Here is a 22,626-nt window from a genome sequence, read left to right on the forward strand (position 1 = left end):
TGTTTGATCAACAAATGACTCGTGTGTGTTTGATAAGGGGTTGGTGAAGGTGATGTGTAAAACAGATGTAAAAAGTTGTAGTGAAGTGGTATGTATTTTAATTGTGCAAAATCATGCTGGTCTCATCAATAAGTAAACTTTTTTTTTTTTTTTTTTTTTTTTTTACATTTTGAAAGTTTAAACAGCAGCATTGACCACAAGCTGGACATGCTTTACAGGTCACATCTGTTCTGAAATGCATTTGAAAGTGGTTGGTCAAGTCACAAGTCACTTCACAATGACAAAGTCTGGAAGGGATCATGGGAAATGGTTTGATACAGCATTCAAATGTGACCACAGGATTTGATAAAGACTTCAGCGGTGGCAAACATTCAAAAAATATTTCAGCATGATCTCTATGGCACTGATGTAAAATCCAAAAAATAATGCGACTGCATTGTCATAAATGCTCTTCTCAGTGAGAAGTAGATAACATTCATAAACCAAATTAAATACAATATTTCTCTTGTCATTGATGCAGCATTGATGTCACTAGCATTACAGGTGGCGAATGTACAGCAAGGAGATGCTCATTGACAGTCTCCTGTGGAAACTGACAAATATCACATTGTCCACTTTGCAGAAGATAAACTCTCACTTAATCATCCATACATGTGAGAAGGGGAAAACCTTCAGAACAGCTTCAATGTTCCTCGGCATAGATTCTTTAGGTCTCTGGATCCTCTACAGATTCCTTAAATCATTATTGCTTTTCCCCTAATTTGTCATTAATCTGTTCTTGTTAAAGGTCACGTCTGGTGATCTATATTTTCCTTCATCCACACTGAAAAGACCCAAGCCAAAATTCAATGATTCTGTCCTCCCTTTGTAGCTAACCCCCGAAACCATTTAATTTTCTCCAATTGACTTCACTTTGGTCCAAAAAGCCTTAAAAGGGATAGTTCAGTATTTTTGAAGTGTGGTTGAATGGGGTACTTAAAGGAATACTTCACCCATACGGAACCGGCGTTCTATCATTATAAAATCGCTATTATAATATAATGAATGAGGTTTTTCTTCCCTCAGTCCTCCCTTGGCCCAGCTGTCCTGTCCTAACCACACATAGGAAAATGTAGGGTTAGACAGTGAGACCACATTTATGGTCTTGCAGATTTATACTACATAGGATCTCAGAGTTCAATACACTTTCATATTTCCACCGGTGAAGTAGGTCTTTAAGCAAAGTTAGTGTGTTACCTTATGGAGATGGCAGTCAGCACAGTCACTTCAAGGAGTTTGGGGGAGACTTTGCTGTAGCAGAAGTCTCCCCCTCTGCAACAATACAAGGCTGACTTCTGCTACAGTGAAACCTCCCTCAAACTCCTAAAAAATTATTGCGCGTATCCCCCATCACCATAAAGTAACAAACTAACTAAGCCTAAGTACGCCATACAACGCCACTTCAAAAACACTGAACTATCCCTTTAAGGAAAGGTTTCACTAGGTGACATGTTCCATCATATTGATGAGCATGAGCAATGTAGTTTATCACACATGATATAAATACAAACTAGTGCACCACATGTATATTCATCTGCTGTTGAAAGAAGTCCCCAACTATTTACTCCTGTTTTAGTAACTTTTGCTACTATTTTGAAATATTAGTTAACGATTTTTTTTAAGAAAAGAAAGAAAGTATATTTGTTTTAAAGATGTATACCTTAAGTGGGCACCAATGGGCTAAGTGAACTTTTAAATAAAATTTGCTAGAAACAGAATCTCACCATCTTTAACCCTTAAAGATTCACTTGCTGATTATGTTGTGGTGCAATCCTAAACATAACAAAATCAACGAGCCCAACTTAAAAAAGTGTACTACATACATTACACATTAAACATGGGATTTATTCAAATCCCCCTCTTCCGCATACAATAAACTCTTCTTTGACATAAATATCAGCAAGATTTTGTGGAAAAAAACAGCCATTTGGTCATCTCATCAATTTAGTACAACAACAGTAAAATCTGTTTACACATCTGTTTTTCCAGCAGCGCCGTCACAACATTCCACTGTGGTGAACAATACAATACAATATAATGTGGCCGATGGCAACATGCAATCATTCAGTTTATGTTAGTCTTATATCTCAAAGTATTTCGGACGTGTTGCCCAGGCTTCGTAAACGTCTGAAACCGGCATAGAGGAGGCAGAGTGTCCTTTAGTCAGACCATTCAATCATAAGTGTTAAGAGTTGCTATAAATGACTTCATTTAAATTTGCTAAACCTAAATCACAGCATCTTCAATACATCAGCCCCATGTGAGGAGCTGTCATGATTTCAGAGAGAACTTCCAATCTTCTGGTCACGAGTCCTTGGTGTGTGAGATCTGTCTCCAGAGCAGAGCCTTCAGGTTGTTGAGAATAAGCGAGTGCTCCATGTTCATCTGTCCAGCGTTGCCTTTGAGAGCCATACAGGCGTACAGCTGCCTCTCCAGCTCCTCTCTCAGGGCCGAGGGAGCTCCACGCAGGAGGTAGTCCTTCAGTGCAGCGCATGCTTTGGCCAGGTTGGGCTGCGACGGCTCCTCCCTGCACCGCTTCTCCACCACGTCGCACGACGTCCGGCAGTCCTCCCCGTACACGCAATCTGAGTCCGTCTGGCATTTGAGCCCCTGCATGGTGCGCCTGAACTCGTGCTCGGGAACCACCGTTCCGGCGTTGGTGAGTCGCAGCTCGTGGCGGTCTGTGTAGCCAAAGTGCGCGGCGGAGAGGTCACAGATGAGAAAGCTGCCATACGTTCCGTGGAAGATGTCCTCCACCAGCTCCAGCAGGCCCATGGAGATCTTGGCTTTGCGAGGCCACGACGGGGTGAACCACTGGTCCACGGTGCGCTGAACGCCGCTGGGCACCCACGATACAAGAGGCCAGGGTAGAGGCAAACCATACAGGGGCCCGTAGGGGACTCGCTCCGTCATGTACAGGTCCCCGCAGTAACCCAGGAAGCGGGGAGTGTGTCCACGGTCCTGGAGCAGCAGGCCAAGCAGCACCTAAAACAAATAATTTAAAAAAGCACAGGGCTTTCTGTCAAAAAGCTGGAGATGAGTTAGAAGCATTGATAGCGGGCTCCTGTTTACCCTGTCGATTCATCATCTGACCATGCTACACCGATCCACAAGGTTTAATGAAAATTGGCTTGTTTTCTTGCTCAAAGGCATACAAAAAGACAGAAAACAAAACCTCTTTGGTGAGGAATTATAAAAATGTTGTACCCCTATTTTAAAGGCATATGATGAAATCTTATCTGGGACATATTGTGCACTCACAAAATGCAGTGTGCCAACTTTTCCTGAAAAATGCCTACAGGATGACATACTTTTTATTTTTTATTTTAAGATTTTTTTTTATTATTGATAGTGTAGAGACAGAGTTGAAAATGGGGACAGAGAGGGGAGTGACATGCAGAGGACGACCGCGGGCTGGAATCGAACCCGGGTCCGCTGCTGGCTGAGGCCCATGGGGGGGACGCCCTACCAACTGAGCTAAGGGTGCCCCCTAGATGACATCATTTTGAAGTTACAGGACTATAATGTCATGCTGAGAGAACAGAGATGTTCATACACCACAACAACAACAACATATTGTGTGCCACAGATATCTGTTCAGTTGCTAATTCTATTTTCAGTGGCTTTTTTTAATAGTACCTCATCCATCTGCAGGAGGGCCCATGTAGAGCGGGCTTCTGGCAGTGACACCCGTCCATCTTTGTTGCCATCGGCGACAGAGAGGATCTGGCTGACGAGTCTGGCGAGATTAGTTTGCTCTCCGAGCTTAGACTGGGGAGGAATGAGAGAGACAGAGAGAATTCAGGCTTTAGTCCATCGCGTCACAGACTAAAAATACAGTCATATGAAAAAGTTTGGGAACCCCTCTCAGCCGGCATTATAATTGACTCTGCTTTCACAAAAAAAATATAAAAGTGGTATGTCTTTAATTTACCAGGAACAGCTAAGTACTGGGATGTTTTCCAAACAAAGATTTTTTGAAAAGCAGTATTTGGTTGTATGAAATAAAATAAAATGTGAAAAACTGGCTGTGCAAAAATATGGGTACCCTTGTGGTTTTGTTATAACTGCCACTATGCCCGTGTCCTTCCATTTCCTGACAACGTTCCCTACAGTCGAAATTGACAATTGAAACCTTTGGGAAAGCTTCTTGTAGCCTTCCCCTAAACCATGATAATGAACAATCTTTGTTTTTCAGATCTTTTGGGAGCTGTTTTGATGATCCCATCCTGTCTCACTTCAGCAGAGAGTCAAAGAGAAGTGCAACTTGCATTTAGGCACCTAAAATACATCATACTCATATATTAAACAGACATTTCTATGAGGTTCAAGGCTTAACAACATAATCCAACCAACTTTGTGTTTAAAGTCATCAGTTTTACATGCTGTTACAGGCATTAAAATCAACAAAACCAGAGGTCCTGAACATTATTGGTCGTATTATTGGCAAGGTGATGCCTTCTGATCCTAAGCTATGTATCCTAAATATTTACCCTGCCAATTTTGTGGTAACTAATGATAAGAAATCTTTAATTGGTATGTGCCTTTTGGAGGCTAAAAGGTGCATTGCTAGGTCATGGAAAAAACCAACTGTTTGTAGCGTTTCTGAATGGCTAAACGAAGTGACTTCCTATCTGGCACTGGAAAAGATCAGTTATTTCACAAAAAACAGGATCGATAGGTTTTGGAGAATTTGGAAGGTCTTTTATAATTTCCTTGAAAATGAAGGTATACGAAGTGATGGAGGGAGTGATGATTTGAACTGATCTGATTGTAACTGGCTTTTTTTTTTTTATTATTATTATTATTTTTTTTCATCCATTCTTAATTTATGCTTATTCATTACTGTGTGAAGGCATGCTTATGTGCACATATGTTGTTTTATTATTCAGAGATGTATGCTGAATTTGTCATACAATCACATACGCTTTATGTTAATTTAACGCAACTGTTGTTTTGTTTATTTTTTTTATTTTATTTTTTTGTGGGGAGGAGGGGTGGGGGGTGATGCGTTTTGAGTGATTGCTCTGTTGTGTGCGCTGTTTTTGCACACTGTCTGTTGTTGTGCTTGTCTATGCTGTAAAAACAAACAAAAATCCAATAAATATATGTTTGAAAAAAAAAAAATCAACAAAACCACAAGGGTACCCACATTTTTGCACAGCCAGTTTTTCACATTTTATTTTATTTCATACAACCAAATACTGCTTTTCAAAAAATCTTTGTTTGGAAAACATCCCAGTACTTAGCTGTTCCTGGTAAATTAAAGACATACCACTTTTATATTTTTTTGTGTGAAAGCAGAGTCAATTATAATGCCGGCTGAGAGGGGTTCCCAAACTTTTTCATATAACTGTATCTGCTTCTTTGTGGACCTCTGTGCCTCGAGTCCTTTACCTTGAGGTGATTGAAGACCATCTCTCTGAACTTCTCCACTGACGTTCCTCTGGTGGGCTTGTCGAACACGGGGGCTTCTCTCCGTGGCTCCGGCTCTTCACCCAGCTCGTAGTGCACCACCTCCCCCAGCTTACAGCGGATGATCCCATCGTGGTCCCCCCAGCTTCCTGTGTACACCTGGCAACCAGACAGCAAAAAATACAAAAACAAAAAATTAACAAGCTGAAATCTATGTGTAGAAGGGATACAAGATCAAAAGAAAAGTTAAGATTTGTTTTTCTACCTGGTTATTTGGCAGTGTTGACAGACACCTGCTCATGTAGAGTGTGTCTTTGTCACACAGACTGCTACAGGCGGAGCCATCGATGATTCCCTTCCTGTATTTATCACACTTGGAGAGACAAAGAAAAGGATGTTAGATCCTGCTATCCGAACAGAGCAGAATATTAATTTTGTTTGTCTAAACAAGAATTGGATTATTTTCTAAATAAAAGTTCATTCCAAAAATCATTCAAAAATTTTTTTTGTAAACACAGCCATTACTCACAATGGCGTTCTTGCACTCGTGTCCTCTGCACAGCTCTGTGTAGGTGGAGTATTGCACATAGATCACCCAGCTCCCCACCAGCACAGTCAGCCATGTCAGGAACAGGTACTTCACCCGCACAAAGGAGATCCGAGCCTACGGCGGGCAAGCAAAGAAAAACAAACTCTAAGATTGATCCAGACTCTGAAAATGTAGCGACAAAGAACAGATTATTCCATCGAACAAGATAGAATTTATTCAAAATACTGTGAAAATGCACTTTTTAACGTGCATTTGTGTTGTTATGAAATTATGAGTGTACCCTGTGGACTGTCAGTACAGCACATCGAAAAGGTGTCGATCCAAGCAAGACCTAGTCACATAATAGGTTACCATGGTGACAGCATGGGGTGTCCCATAACAAGGCACACTGGCTGACTGTCACCATGTGCAACAAAAGCTCATTAGGCTGGAAAGGGGTTCAGAGGTGCAGATCCAGTTGATCCAGCATGTCAATATAGCTGTGGCTAATTAAAATTAACTAAATCAAATGACTGCCTGTGTCACAGGATGACACATCACATGTCCGCTGAATGCCCGTTTGGACAGAAGACCAGTTGTTTCTGCCACATTGTGAACGTAAATGCAGACGGTAACTTATTTTCCACAGGGGTAAAACACAGAAATGCAGTGATATATTCAACATTCTTCACTCCTACAAAAAGAACTTTGTTAAAAGGTGACACTCCTTCACTCAAATGAGACATAACACGGTTGAAAAGAGAAGAACAAGATATCCATGCACAGAATGCAATGGAGCAAAACAAAATGAAGGAACGTAAGTTGTTGGAAGGTGCAGTGGAACAGCGAGGAAGAATTTAGGTCAACCTTGCCACAGTATGTCAGCCACAGTGTGGGACTCTTTGCAGTAAAGTCTTTCTCCAAGGGCTGTTACTGCACTTGGGCGGATAAAGGGACTTTGATTCTCCCTCTGATCACATGGAAATAGGAACAGCTTATGTTCTGTGTATTTTGGCAGCGGGCTGTTGCTCTCAATTCAGCTCCAGCACGGTTTCCAAAATCCTTAATAAAAATGTGCACCCGGTACATTATCTGTAATGCACTGTGAATGCTGTACTTGGTAAGCAGCCTGGGCCTTGGACAGAAGATCTCGCTCAGTTTTGTGTCCAATTACTGTCAGAAACTCGGTATTCTTTTGGGATTAAAGAAATATGACTGTGAGGTTTTGAACATACTTAAGACCCTGATGTAGGACCAGGGCTTTAAAAAAAATGTTTTATAGAATGTGTTCACACAAAATATGCAACACATCCACAACTTCACAAAGCAGTAAAGGGAGGGAGGTAGGATACGGGAAAACAATCAACTTCCTGCCTCCCATTCTTTTTGATGCAAGCTGTCGTCCACTGGCAGCAGCTACACATTAGACCTGTAGAGCTGCATAGTTTTCATACGCTCCGTCACGAGGAGATGAACAAACAGATAGTGGGCCTCCAGGGAGGTAACAGGAGGTATCACAGGAGTACTAAGCAAACTTGCACACCACTATCATGTGGGACTCCCTTTGGCATGGTACGAAAAATGTATGAGTGAAAAAAGACACAGACAATATGGCGAGATAAAGGAGTCATGTGTGCGTGTCGTCCATCTGGCGGCGTCTCTCAGCGTGTCAACACGCGATGAAGCTGCTGACTTTAAGAAATGAAACCCAAGCAGCAAAGAGCTTTGTCCTTCACTTACTTCCTGTGGTCCTCTACAGCATTTCACAGCCAAGACAACATTAAACTATAACTGCGCCCACGCAGGGAATTCTCAAAAAAGATTTTTAATGCCATGTATAATGAAATGCACAATATAGAAGTGTTGTATACAATGTGTGGATGTAGTAAATGTTCTGTATACAATTGAACTGTTCTGCAAATGTAATTTGATATGGATGTTGAACTGAGTTGCAAAAAACAAAAAACAGCACTTGAAGAAGAGTGATATTTAAAAAAAAACTATTCCAACTAAATGAAAAGGAATGACATGTAGGTATGTGTACAATAATATAACTTTGTTGAGGTGGCAGTAGATGATGTAGGGAGCTTGTGATGAGTGGTAAAGGAATGAATACCGTTGTAGGGTTACCAGCCGTCAACAGTTAGATACAATTACCGAGCATTAACCCTCATTAAGTATTGACTGGTTATAGTCCAGTCACGGCGGCTGGGACAAAAGACGTGCAGTATCACATTTTCATTCACGGTGGATGGAGCAGCCCAGGGGCTGTCCTCTGGGCTTTGTGAAATGATTGGGAGGTGTTGTGCAAAATGGCCAGTAATTTAGCCACCATCCTTTCCAATACCACTTCCTCTATATACATTTATATCCATCCCTAACATGGGAGTTCCCAAAAACAGGCAACGTTACAGTACTGAATAACTGCAGCTTTTGGCATTAAAGAGACCCAACAACAGGAAAGACAGAAATACACAAATACCAAACGTGGCTTTCATGTTGCTTTTGAACAAAAAAAAAAACTTTTTAATTCAAAAACAGTTTTGTCCTATTTTAGTCAATTAGATATTCAGATGGTACATGGCTGCGTGGTTGAGTCCAGTGCAGTATTTGTGATTTAGGATGCGGGGTCTGCTTTAAAAAAAACTTGGACATGATGGAAGTTCGGGGTTTAACTCTGCAAAGGGATCCAGATGACACTGAGCTTGCTTTTTGGGACAGACCAGTGGACCTCGATGCAAAACCAGACACCCCATCCTGTAACACACCTGGTTACCCTTCCTGCCTCTGCCAACACATTTTGGTGTGTCACCACAAACCAGCAGTTCCCCTGAAAATATTTCTTTGTAGATTTGTCATCAGTTTACAGTTGGTGTGTTGAACTTCTTAATTAATAAAAAGGTGATCATTGATTTGGAAGGAACCTCAGTGGGCTATAAAATGCAAATAATGCTGAGTGTTTAGCCAAATTCTCCATCTCCTTGCACATATACAAACTGTGTACCAAACAGGAACATAAGATGCCCTGACAAATTACACAATAGAGTAAACTCATACAAGACCAGTGTGCCCAAAAATGTTAATGTACCTTTCCTGCTTTTTCTTTGCATACAGATCACCTCAAGCCTAAAAGGGAACCCACATCTGTACACAGTGCTGTTTGTGTATGTTTGAGTGTGTGGGGGGCGCGGGGGATCATTTGAACTAGTTTAACAAGTGCAGGTTGAAATGTAGCTTAATTGTGGCAGATCTTGTTGAATTAACCAGCCCAACAGTTTCAACAGGAAACACTAGCTAGTGTGAGTAAATATGTGCTGAAGCCAGACAGATGGATTAAGCTCTGCCAACAAGTTCCACCTCCTCCTGAACTTCACCTCTTAGCTGACGACTTTAACCACAAGCCTACACTGTACTCAGATAAATAAAGATAACAAAAAAATCCATGCCAAAAGTTGCTGTAAAACTGACTGTACCGGTTTGTTTACCAAACTACTTATGGTTTAATCTAGGAATATGGTTTATCCTTCTCTCCATTAAATGGAACCCTGTATCCTGCTCCTCTTTGCTGTATTGGAATTGTATACTGGCAGCAGGCCACTGGTACCCAACATGACCCAATTATCCACTAAGGTTTACTGCTGCTCAGGCACAATTGGGGGTGATGAAACAAAAGTGAACTGTGAGTGAAAGTATTGGCATCCTTTCAGACAGATCAAATGTGAGGAGAAGAAATCGTAAAATGAAGTGAGATGACATAATCCAGACGATACTCCCTTGCCCTGGGCAATAGGCTAGCTGCTGGCACGGATTACCACTCTCTCGTCACTTGTTGTGCACAGTCAGTGGGTAGGGCCTGGAGGTAGATCTATAGGCTACCGACCATTCTGGATCAGCAGGAAAACTGACAACGTGATCTTTCATCACAGGTCTTGAATTCCTCAGGTAGGCACTCACAGAAACCACAATACCCATCAGAGCAGCCCGAGCAGGTATAGCATAGGCTACGTGCCAGCTGTCAGCCTCATGACACCAAGACAACAGTATGCACAGGCTCACAGTCCATTTAAACACGGCCAACAGCACATAACGGTATTCTGCTTTACAGAGAAATGAACGAGCAGTGGTATTACCTGGAAGTAGAAAGACTTTTTCACCCAGGCCCGTGGAAACAGCCCCTTCGCCATCACAAAAATAGATCATCTCAATACGTAGAACTGGCAGTGGGAGATCATCCGAAATTCACAGGGGGAGAAAGCGTCTTCCTTCCTCACGAAACGACTCGTCTCGTAAAAAAGGAAAAAAAGACGAGTGCGCATTAACCGATTTTAGCCCCACATTGACCCACGGACCCGGACTTTCGTTTTATGTTGTACGGGTGAATCGCACTGATATTGCACTTTGCCTGCGCCTCTGCTCTTTGCAGCAGCTGCTGATTTTCAACCAAAGCAACATACCTCAAGCTGGGGAAAAAACGTAGGTTTACGGCGCAGGCGCAACGTGTTCGTCTTTAAAGTCTGGTCGGTAACAACCGAACCGACGAAACTGAATTAAATAATGGGAGCCGTACAACGTGCACTATGACCCGCACCGAGTCATTCTGATCATTATGCGGTTGCAAAAAGTCTAGGGCCAGGGTCAAGCTAGCAAACACGAGTAAAACACACTTCCGCTACGTCCTTCACAATAAAAGCCTTATTGATTCGTGCCAAACACAACTTCCGCTCATGAAATCCAAATAAACCACGTTATATTCATGCTTATATTGTGCTGTAGCGCCGGCAAGTGGACACTAGTGGCACAAATTTATTTAGATTTTGACGGAATATTTAAATTTCGGTTAATCCTCGAGTTTAACAATTTAATCTGCAAACGTGTCTGGCCGATAGTAAACAACGCTGAGACCGTTAGTTTGTATTTACACCAACAGAGGAGAAACAGAAAAGATGAGAAAATATGTCTGTATTCGACCAGAAAACACTCTAACTTAAAAGGCGGGCATGCGGTGTTTGGTAAATGCCCTGCCTACAATTTCAAATTTTTTGAAAAAAAGGTGAGCGTAGCAACAGCAGCCGTTTAAGCGCTTCCCATAATGCACTACCCTATCATCAGCGGGAAACCAAAATGGCGAACGTGTTGGGGGAAAATGAACCGTTTGTTATTTTCTGAAGACACGAGTCCCGCAAGTTTTCGCCACTCATACTTGAATTAAATTCAAGTGGAGGCTAAACGGGATAGCAGCGTTCGCCCATAAAGACTTATTTTGACGGTCGAGCGGTTTGTAGAAGCGGAGGTGACCGAATGAGGTATTGTTGTCATCATGTTTTCCTCCCGTGGGGGGGGGGAGTCGTGGGTCCGACGGTCAGTGACCTGTCCGGGGACACGGCTGCTCTGCATGTTTGTATCAATCCGTGCTAACAACCAGGCCTGTCTGCTAAACTAGGCATTTTAGTTTGCAACGTGTATCTCTAAATAGCCACTTTATCCTCTCTAGTGGCTAATGCTGATCAGGTTCACCCTGTATGCGAACAAAGGAAGTCCCAGACTGAGGGACTAATCGGAAATAGAAAAAAAGGAAAGAAAATCCAATCTCCTACAATTACATAATCTAAAGAATTTGCAGCAGGGGATTAAAAAAACAAGATCGAAAAAGTATATAATTACAACTCTGTCACTTACATTAAATTGTTTGTGCATAATGTATTAAATTGATAACCTTTTTATTTTATTTGTTTAATTAACGTGTGATACGGTACTGACTCGGCATTGCCCTGGAGTCATTTTACGGACTGCGTGGCTGTGGCAAATGACTAATTAGCACTAATTATAAGTATAATCACCTGTTGTTTGTGTCCACTGGAGGGGAAATGCTTCTATATGTCCATGGGGAAATGGCATCCGTTTGGTTTCCAGCCATTGAGTTGTAAAATCTTCTGTAGCCACACAATATATCCGTGTTTCCATTACTGTTTAATTTGTTGAGATATAGGGATCCTATTTGCATATAATTCTTGTTGGCTGTTGCAACTTGCAATGTAATTTTATTAATAGGCCAAATTATGGTGTTGGTTGAAGTATTACTATTTTCCAGACAAATACATTATTTTACAAAAAAATACCAGGCCTGTGTATTCAGCTTTTCTGCTATGTCAGATTTTTAGTTTGATTTTTTTTTTATAACCATAACTTAATGAAATGATCTTTATACATTGTTGCACCAATACCATAAACAGCCCACACAGGCAGCAATACATCACATACTATTTTTTGGGCCTTTTGTATTGGTGAGGAATATAGAGGAAGAGAAAAGGATTATGGCCAAACTAAGGACAGCTCTGGGGATTGTTGATGTTTATGGAGATTGAAATATCGCCTAAAAACAATGTAAAAAGTATGATTTTGTTGTAAATGTATCCCTTTCCCTGTTTTTCAGAGACTCCGGGGTTGTGGACCACCTGTCAGTCCATCACAGAAGTCACCCCCAGCGGCAGCAGCAGGCTGTGCCCCTGTCCCCAGCCAGCCTCTCTGCTAGGAGAGAGTATGGAGAAGACGATATGTCTGACTGTAGGTTTACAGAGGGACAGGACGTCTTGGCCCGGTGGTCAGATGGCTTGTTCTACTTGGGGACAATCACCAAGGTTAGTGTGAGGGAAAGGCTCCTTTGAGTGCTATAATGAATTTCATATTGCAGCACCACCACCACATACTCCAGTATACAAGGTACTCAAACACCTGAAACGTGGCACCGTAGTTGGGGTTTGCGACATGTGGAAACGGCCCAGGCCAATTTTATTTACCATTTTAATTAGACTTATTGACAAAATATCAGCTGTTTTTTTTTGTTTTTGTTTTTTTAAATAAGGCCAAGCAAATTGTTTGCTAGGGCATGCAAAGCCTGTCCGTCATAATGTCTTAAATTAGGTGTCTAATTAGTGTCCTGCTATGTTAATTGTAGCATGCAGCAGATGATGAAAGATAAGATATACTTTATTCATCCCAGCAGGGAAATTCAGATGCTACAGCATACACATAACACAACACAACACATATAGGCCTACATACATATCCCACCTCTACAAAAAAACAATACTAGCTCTGCCAGTGCATAGTATGATAGGAAAAAAACTAAAATTATGCTAAAAGAAAAAGCAATCAAAAAGGAAAGATGTGAGATGCCTCATGTGTGGGCAGGTTGTTTAGGCTTTAAGATCAATATGGTATTCAGCAAGACATAAATCTATTTTTGTTTTCTTCTTCAGATAGATCAGGACAAGCAGAGATGCTTTGTGGTTTTTGAGGATCGGTCGAAGTCCTGGGTTCTCTGGAAGGATGTTCAGACGGGTAAATCCTTTTGATTTCAAGACTTAAATGTTTCTGAAATATTTGGTAATTTGGACAGAAGCACTGCCTCGTGAATACCAGTCACTGCTCATTGCCCGGCTAATACATCCCTACAGGGAAGCATGGTGGTGGCAGCATCATTTCAGTGGCAGGGGCAAGGACACTGGTCAGGATTTACGGAAGGATGAATAAGTAAATAGAGAGGTCCCTTTTTTTTTTAAGAGCGCACACCACCTCAGACTGGGGTGACATTTCACACGACAATGAGCCAAAGCATACAACCAAGATGATGCTGGAGTAGCTTCCGGACAGGTCTGGGACTGTCTTTAAGTGGCCCAGCCTAAGCCCAGGCTTAACTCACCAGATCAGACCTCAAGATGGCAGTTCACAGATGCTTCCTCTCCAATCTGATGGAGCCCGAGAGAATCTGCCAGGCAGAACGAGATAAACCTCCCAAATCCAGGTGTGCAAAGCTTAAATAGTAGACTTATCACAGAAGACTCAAATCTGTAATTAGTGCCAAGTGATACAGTGGGGTCTAAATACTTGTAAATTAGAAATTTCAGTTTATGATTTTCAATACATTTGCTAACAGGAGCACCTGACCACTATTTGGACTGACACAGAAAAGGATCTAAATACTGACGTAAATTAGATTTTTAATACATTTGATAAAAACTATTTTTTTCACTTTGATTATTGGTTATTTAGTGTATCTTAAAAAGGAAACATTTATCCATTTGAGATTACAATTGAATTGATTGTTTCCAAAGGGGAAATGGTTTTAAGACTTAACTAGCCACTTTGTTGCTTGCTTTCGTGGATAAGTATTGTGCTGTCCACACCCCTGGCTGCCTTCTTCCTCCTTACTTATCTCCCTACCCTTGTTGCTGGCAGTTAACTGTCCAGTGTCTGGCATCAGCATAATGCCAGAGCATTGTCCACATGTGAAAATGAGCATAGGGACGATACACACTGAGGCTGTGGTCTGTCCACTTCCATACCTTTTAGTCAAAATAGATATTTGCTTTATAATAAAGCTGTATATGATTTGTGATGGATTATGTAATGCACGCATTCACATGTTGCTGCATAGCTGTAGGTTCAGTGTTGTGCTTATTTCTAAAGTTTACAGCAGTTAAAAGCCTTGTTTCTGCTGACCTCCAGTGGTTTCACTTCCCACTTCACTGCAGTGTCATTTTTTCACTACACTCTGAACTCACTCTTGTGTGTTGTTACAAATGCAAAAGACCAGCAGCCTGGTATTTACTTACTTTTGAGATAGCCATCTCCAAAGTGTCTACTGCTGTCCCAATGTCACAAGGGTGAATTGGATTTTGTTTAGATTTTTAATTTGATTAATCGGGCCAACTGACAGACCACACTATGTAAGCTTTCTGTTGCAAGAACTACAAATCAAAGAAATGGTCCCTCTTGTTTCAGAATTAAAACACTATTTGGGGTTCTCTGTAAGTCTTTACTTTTTCACAACTAGCTTGCAACGCGGCTACTGGTGAAATAGTTGTTATTTTACCTGACTTCTTGGTCCATTTCAGGGGATGAAGATGATGATGAGGATGATGAGGACGATGACATTGTGTGTTCAATATGCCAGGATGAAACATCAGACGAACCCAATGAGATTGTCATTTGTGACAAGTGTGGACAAGGTACTGTTCATTGTCTCTGATGCTCTCATACCCAACATTGAACAAAGCTGTTCTTTAATTGATCTTTTGTGTAAGTTTTCTCACTTTTTAATTCTTTATCTACTTATTGGGCTCTATTCTCTGGTCATCAAGGGCATCCAGTAGATGGCAGCTGCAAGTAAATGTTGTTTTGTCTTTAGGCTATCATCAGCTGTGCCACTCCCCCATCATCAATGCATCTGTCATTGACTCAGATGACAAGTGGCTCTGCTCGGAGTGTGTACTCTCATCTTTACCTAAGGTACAGCTTTTGTTTTGTGTTTAAATAGATAAAAACATTTTTGTTGACTTTAAGTTGTTTGATTAGATAAGCGTGTATTTACTTGACAAAAAGCTATTTTGTAAGGCTCATTATTTGCTCTGCTTACTGTAAAGCAAAATGGTCAATGAGACTCAATAAGGTATTTACAAGATAATCTATGGGCTGAATAGCTCATGTGTTTACATAGTTTTTCTGTCATGGTTAATGTTTTCTGTCTGTGGTTTACAGAAGGGAGGTGCTCACAGGAGGGGATCGCCTGCTAAAGGCTTCAAGCAGGAGCAGGAGCAGCACATGGGGCTCCACCTGTCCTTCTCTTACACTCTAGACGAACTGGTGTGGGACCAGGGCCACAAGACTAACATCCAGCAGTGCTATTGCTACTGTGGAGGCCCAGGAGAGTGAGTAATGCATAATATACTTTAAATAACACTCTAAAGAATCTGAGTTTACAGTTTCCTACATGCAAAATGTTTAAACCTTAGTTTGTTAACACATTCCTTTTCTTTCTTCTTTTCTTGTAGTTGGTACCTGAAGATGCTGCAATGTAACGGTTGTCAGCAATGGTTCCATGAGGCGTGTCTCCATTGCGTACAGATGCCAATGCTCTATGGAGATAGGTGCAAATATCACACGTACACATATGTTATGTCCATATATCTATGCAATAGCAGTTGAATCGACCTCTGATTGGTCTGGTAAAATGGTTTGGACACTTTTTTTTTTTTTTTTTTTTTAACATCCTCAGCAGTACAAACACCATTCAAAGCCATACCGATGCTTTATGCAAAATTCTAATTTATTCTTACTGGTGAAACAATACCTTATTACAATTTAAATGAATGCAGAAAACAACAAATAAAGAAAATAAAGTTGTGTTATGTCCAATAATGTCAGATTATTCACTCAGAGGAAATTCATGGCGCTGTGATGTTGTTTCCCTCCACTTGGTGTTTTTATTTATCAGGGCACATCATCTTGTACACTTTTCTTTCATGTCCTCACAATTACTTTTTGAAAGCATGAAATACTAATAGGCTTTCAAATGTGGTAACTAACGGATTCGTTTTTGTTTTTAAATGTAGGTTTTATCTGTTTATTTGTTCGATTTGCAATGGTGGACCAGAGTACCTCAGTCGACTGTCTCTCAGATGGTGAGTGAATCTCAAGAAGAATGTTCAACTTTTACACAGATAGCCTTCCTCTTTAAAACATTACATCTGATGAAATACACAATTATTTCTGAAGATACAATGCCCCCAATTACAACAAATGCTATAAAATTTAAGTAAAAATTTGTTTTTCCCGACAAAGTAAAGAGAACGCCGCCTTTTTTGTAAAATATTTCAGGGAGGATGTCACACATCTGAGTCTGTACAACTTGAGTGTGATCCACAAGAAGAAGTACTTTGACTCTGAGAGGGACCTGATGACTTACATCAATGATAACTGGGAGCTGCTGCAGCTGGGGGAGGTAAGATGTCCGACACGACTTACAACTTACCACTGTATGACTTCTATTGGTAATGCAGCAGTGGCAGTTTCTGAACACACACCCTCTTTAATGTTTGATGGAAAGTTACCTTTTGAGTTTCTACAGAACATAAACCACCTTTGCACCTTGTCTTTCTTGTTTGGTGACCTCCTCTCCCCCATGCTTGCAGCTTGCAAACACTCCAAGGTCAGAGCGATATCCAAGTGTTCTGGAGGCCTTAAACAACAACAGCAGCATGTAAGTCATTCCTTTCCTGGTTAATTGTTTTCTTTGATATTTGCCTGAAAGGGTTCAATCCAATGTCTTTTTATAACAAAAAATCTTCCCAGTTTTTCTCATTGATTCTTTACTTTCACTTCTCTATTCCAGGTTCATGTCAGGGAAGGAGGTAAAGAAAAAGAAGCACTTGTTTGGGCTGAGGATCCGTTTCCCTCCTGCTCCCCCAAACTCTGATGAGCCAACTGGCAGAATGATGGAAAGGGCTTCACATGAGATCACCATCAAGGGATGCAAGTCCACCAAAGCCCTAACTGACATGAGGTAAGATGTAAAACTTACGTTGGAAGTTAAATGCTTAGAATGTATTTAAAATTTCAGCTCACAAGAGAGAAAAAGAAAAAGCCTTTCTTAGTGACACTATACTCTGTACGCATCCCTTAACACTCCCAAAAAGTAATGCAACCTGTGCTCTTGATATTGTCTTGGACTTAGTCATTTTTGTTCATAATGTGTGACTGCTAAACAGTGAAATTATTAATGCACAATGTGCCATCATTACTTTTGAAACTGTTGTCAAATGTTTTTGTTGTTCTAGAACTGGCAATACGTTAACTAATGGCACAAAGAAGAAGAAGAAGAAAAAGAGGAAGCAAGGAGCATGTTCTCCGCAGACTCGGGCTCAACCACAATGCTCCAGTGATCTCTTGTCCCAGGTGTGTGTGTGTGTGTGTGTGTGTGTGTGTGTTTGTTTGTGTATATCTTAGTGGGCGTGAGCAGGGTGTGTACATAGTTATTGAGAGGTCTGCATAGGTCTAAACTCTCCCAACCACACACACAAGCTCAAACTGTAACTTTTGCCGGGGAAATTGAGAAACTGATTAAAAAGAAACCCACCAAGAAGTGCTAGCAATTGTTTTTCTTGTCTTTGACAGGAAGTAAGGAAGCCTCCACTGGAGCCCCACACATTAAACTCTATCAAGTAAGTGAGCAATTGTGGTAATTGGCTCATTGTTTTAACACTATGTACAGTTAGTTTCAGTAGTTGGTGTATAATTGTTTTTCTCTTAATTTTTTACCATCCAAACGCCAGGAGAGAAAGGTCTTTGTCCTCGGATGTGGAATCCATAGGAGCCCTGAGTACCACAGAAACTACCTCAACTAGCATTTCAAGGTATGCCTGCTATGCAATATTTACCCTTTTCACACTTCCATGGCATTGTCTGTCCTGCTGTTCTACCACTTAGGTCCAGACTGAAATATCTCAACTTCTATTGGATGGATTAGCACATTGTACAAACAGTCATGGTCCCCAGGAAAATGCATGATCCCATGACTTTTTCTTTCCACAAGGTTGACATTTCCTTTAGCTGTACCTTTTTAAGTGATATATAGCGAACATTGGCATGTGAACAGCTTAGCATTTAGCTCAAAGCCCCTTAGTGCAGTCTGAGCCGCTAGCATGACTGTTATTGTCATTTCCTTCTCTAAAAATATTTTTTGATATTCCCCTCAGAATTAATAATTAAAAAAAAAATGTACTTCCTCTTTTCCTATTAAACACGTTCTAGCCTCTGTAGCTCCAGCAAGATGCACAAGACAGTCTGCATCATGCCTGTTTCCTCCCCACCCCTGAAAAGGAAACGTGGGCGGCCACGACGGGCCCTGCAGCCCCCTAACCCAGAGATCCCCACTCCTAGCCATGCAGACCCAATCGCCTCAGCTACAGACGTGCTAAGCCCACTCCCAGGGCTTCACTCCACGGACATAGTTCACGGAATGGACCCCAACAGCCAGCTCACCCACCTTAAGAGCTCCATCAGCAGCTATTTTGGAGCAGCAGGGCGGCTGGCTTGTGGTGAAAAGTACAACGTACTGGCACGCCGGGTCACCCTTGACGGCAAGGTGCAGTACCTGGTGGAGTGGGAAGGAGTGACCGCCTCCTAGACTTGCCGTTGTCATCATCACGTCTACCTTCTAACCAGCACCAACAAGAGGCTGTGCTAAGGACATGTGCACAAATCCTGTATTCAGAGCATTAATTGATATATGCCTTGTTTAGTTTAGACTGGAGCCAGTCCTGCCTGTTAAGCTCATTACAAAGCCTACTGGGTCAGAGCAGCCCATGGTGATTATAGAACATGTTAACATTTATTTTATTCATGTTTAATAATTACAATTCATTGATAAAGACAAGGTATTGATATTTTACCTCACCATATTTGTTTTATACTGCTAGTGTTTACAGAATCTCCCCATTTATTCAGGGGCCAATAATTGATCAGTGCACTGCACCTGTGGGCTTTCAGTCAATCCTTATAGTACTTATATGCTTTCATTTAAAGACCAGTGTGAACTTGTTTGAAACTAAGTCTTTTTTTGGGGGGGCTGAATTTAGTTTGTCAGACATTGAATGATGAATCTTGAAGGATAAGAGGAAGAGGGGATGTTTCATTCAAAGGAGTCTGATTCATTTTACATCATGCAGTGAGCAATTAATCATGTTTTAGTCAAATAAGTTTCCCTTTACGACCATGTCCCCTCTTTCTCTAGTCTCAGCTATGAGTACCCTTTGTTGCCTTGGGCAGACGTATCCTTCATTTGTGTTTTGGAAAGTATGCTCATTAGTGAGCAGGTCTGAAGGAACAAAAGAGGTGTGCTGCTGCAAATGTTTATTTTATATAGAAGTATACTACATTTATCAGCTTTTCCACTTGTACTTTCTAATGCTTATTTTCTGTTCAGCAGGGCAGTTCTCTTTGATTGTTTTCCCCTTTTTTATGTAAATTGTGGATTGCACATATCAAATGATATCTGTTTGGTCGTCATCTCATTTTGAGCAGATCATTAGGGCTTTTTAGCCCATGTGGCAGCATTATCATCCCTTGTTCAGTTCTTTAAATACTTTGTTATAACTTTGTTTGTTTGTTTAAATTCAAATGTGAGATACTAAAGAATAAAGTCCTCAAATGAAGTGTAATGTTTCATGCCCAAACCCATGCGGACCCCCTAGTAGTAATTTAAAACGTTTATTTTAAATTGATAAATCAATGTTAACTAAGAAATCTTTAAGGACCTATTTAGTTTTTACTTTGTCTAATAGTTATTCAGAATATAAAATAAAGTGCTGCATAAGATGAATGTTGTATACCCAGTTATCTTAACTACAGTTCAGAATTGTCTTTTTGTTTTTGTGCTGCCTATGCAAGTTAGTCCTGGATAAAGGTTTTGTTCAGTCATATAATTGTACCACATGGTTTGACCAAGGCAATCTTCAGCATTATTATTGTGATATGTCCTGGCAAAAACAAAAGGTTTTTCCTGTGATGGGTACAAATATGCACTTGGATTTTTTTTATTTTACAGTTAAATTCACCTTATAGTCTACACACTCAGGATATGCCCAGAAACTTCACTGTATTGTACACACCAGCATTTGCAGCTCGACAGGTGATTGATCTAAAAATTATTGGTCAGTATTTTTGATATCAGGTGCTCTGTTTGTCATAACTTTTGAATATATGTTTATGCATGTAAGCCTTTTTTTTGTATGAGCAAAATAAGTTGTAGTCCATTTTCACTGCTACACATGCTTTTTTCAAAGTCAGAAAAGCAATCACTGGAAAACTAATATGCTGTAAGGCACTGCAAGAGGTAAATATTGAGTTAGACTGGCTCTATTTTGAGAATTGTTTTTGTTGAAATGGACAGACCTTTTTGACATTGATGCCTCCTCATTGTATGGATGTAGACCTTGCATTTGAAGTTCCGCTGCTCTGTTAAGCCAGTCTCACGCACACACATTAGCCTACGAAGTTGCCACCACTGGCTTCTGCAGCCAAAGAACATGCAAGTAACATCTGCTTTGTCTCACGAGATTCTTCTTACATTTTTATACATCATGATATAGGTCCACGTGTTACTTCTGAACCTGTTTAGTTAAAGGACAAATAAAAGCCGATATTTTGAACTTGTGCATTCTATGTTTAATTGCTCCCTGTGCCACAGCCTTTGCACACCGGGCGCGTTTTATTTGTGCGATTAATCCGTTAATTAACGAACGTATACAGAGTCAACAAGCTTCCACACCAGTGCCGTCATTTCGCACCGCGAATATGCGTTTTTAATTTTTTCGAACTGAGTTCGATTTTTCTAGGATGACGCTTCTTAGTGAGACGCGACACATTTCAACGTAAAAGCGAATGTTTTGAAATGTGAATTTTGTCGCGTCTCACTTTAGAAGCGACGTCCCAGAAAAATCGAACTCAGTTCGAAGGTTGTTCACCAAAAAATGACATCTAGGATCTTCCACGATCACAACATGGGTGGACAACCTTGTCAACAAGCTGCTGGAATGCTACAGCGGGCCGACATAGCACTGTTTAAGTGAATGGGGATGGGCTAATGGGGAATTTTTTGAACTTAAAGATATCATTATGAAACTTTGCCGGTTGATTACTGACATTAAAACAAAAACTTTTTGTATTACAGTATTTTCCAAAATGTTTAAATAAATATGAAAAATCATCAATATCTTTCAAATGATGCGTACATTTGCACATCTACAAAGCCCCAAAATCTAGATGTTGGAAGAAAACAAAGTCAATTTGTTTTTAAATTTTTAAAACAAAACAAGTGTCCAACTGCCTGAAGCCTTTCCTAATCACAGTTCAAATTTGATCAATAACCCATAGAAAATTAACTTACACAGTTAAATTTCATGTGCCATGGACCAAAAGTGTCCTTTTGGAGTCTCCAGCTGGTATTTTAGGAAACGGCTAGACATTCCCTTGGAAAAAGGGTTATTCTATGGGTTATTGATCAAATTTCAACTGTGATTAAGAAAAGCTTTAGGCAGTTGGACACTTGTTTTGTTTTCAAAATTTAAAAACAAATTGACTCTGCTTTTGTCCAACATCTAGATTTTGGAGCTTTGCAGATATGCAAATTGAGGCATCATTAGTAAGACTAGAGTTTTCACGCGCGCTTCGCGCACGCTCAACCTCTGGTCAGTGGAAAGTGAATAACTACATAGATATTACATACAGGAGTGGGGAAGGAATTATGGCAGATGTTTTTTGACAAATGCAATGTTTGAGTATGTCTTCATCACTTGTGGTGTTCACTTTATGAGGGCACGCTTGGTGGATTGGCAGGGTAAATGAGGGAGTTGTAAAGGATCTCCTGAGCTGCAAGGTTTGTCATGTTTTGGAGTTATTTATTATTAATTAAAAGATAATGTAAATGCAAAACAGCAATGCTGTCAGTCAGTCCATCTTGGTTGTCTCTCACAAACACTCTCACACTTGTTGCTGGTTTTTCTCTGCTTCAGTCAGTGTACAGCTAGTCTCGCAAAGCCAGACCAAACTACAGCAAGTAGTAGTAGTGTACAGCCAGCCGTGTCCCAACACACTGTGGGGCAGGAACACACCACTCTCTTGTTCTCCTGTCCTGCAGAAGACAAACGGTCAGGTTATTATTACTAATCAAAAAGTTGCAATGAGAAAATGTGCATATGCAAGATGGATTGTATCTCACCTTTACTGATTGTGACAGCAAAGGGCAGGTGAAGGGGGAACTGCCTCTGGACCAAAGTGAATTGGAACTCCTGGGGACGGTCATTGAG

The 22,626-nt window shown here is 40.8% G+C and overlaps 2 protein-coding genes across 3 annotated transcripts; one reads left to right on the forward strand and one right to left on the reverse strand.

The window, feature by feature from the left end:
• Positions 1-25: 25 nt before the first annotated feature.
• On the reverse strand, positions 26-10,498 carry dipk1aa (divergent protein kinase domain 1Aa). Its single transcript, XM_080034342.1, has 6 exons — positions 10,114-10,498; positions 5,984-6,118; positions 5,720-5,827; positions 5,437-5,613; positions 3,679-3,810; positions 26-3,024 (listed from the first exon to the last, which is right to left on the reverse strand). Exons 1-6 carry the CDS (start codon positions 10,165-10,167, stop codon positions 2,344-2,346), a joined length of 1,287 nt encoding a protein of 428 aa, XP_079890468.1. The 5' UTR covers positions 10,168-10,498; the 3' UTR covers positions 26-2,343.
• Positions 10,499-11,107: 609 nt separating this feature from the next.
• Positions 11,108-20,951, forward strand: mtf2 (metal response element binding transcription factor 2). 2 transcript variants are annotated; one of them, XM_080033612.1, is made up of 15 exons: positions 11,108-11,286; positions 12,414-12,618; positions 13,240-13,321; positions 14,878-14,991; positions 15,171-15,271; positions 15,521-15,690; positions 15,814-15,909; positions 16,375-16,443; positions 16,640-16,763; positions 16,954-17,021; positions 17,154-17,324; positions 17,599-17,716; positions 17,936-17,982; positions 18,094-18,174; positions 18,572-20,951. In XM_080033612.1, exons 1-15 carry the CDS (start codon positions 11,282-11,284, stop codon positions 18,945-18,947), a joined length of 1,827 nt encoding a protein of 608 aa, XP_079889738.1. In that variant the 5' UTR covers positions 11,108-11,281; the 3' UTR covers positions 18,948-20,951. The 2 variants fall into 2 exon arrangements, with proteins under 2 accessions (XP_079889738.1, XP_079889739.1); XM_080033613.1 differs by lacking the exon at positions 11,108-11,286 and having other exon boundaries at positions 12,551-12,618; positions 14,878-15,061.
• Positions 20,952-22,626: the final 1,675 nt, after the last annotated feature.

This window comes from Ammodytes marinus (assembly GCF_949987685.1).
Source record: "Ammodytes marinus genome assembly, chromosome: 9".
Classification (NCBI taxonomy): Eukaryota; Metazoa; Chordata; class Actinopteri; order Uranoscopiformes; family Ammodytidae; genus Ammodytes; species Ammodytes marinus.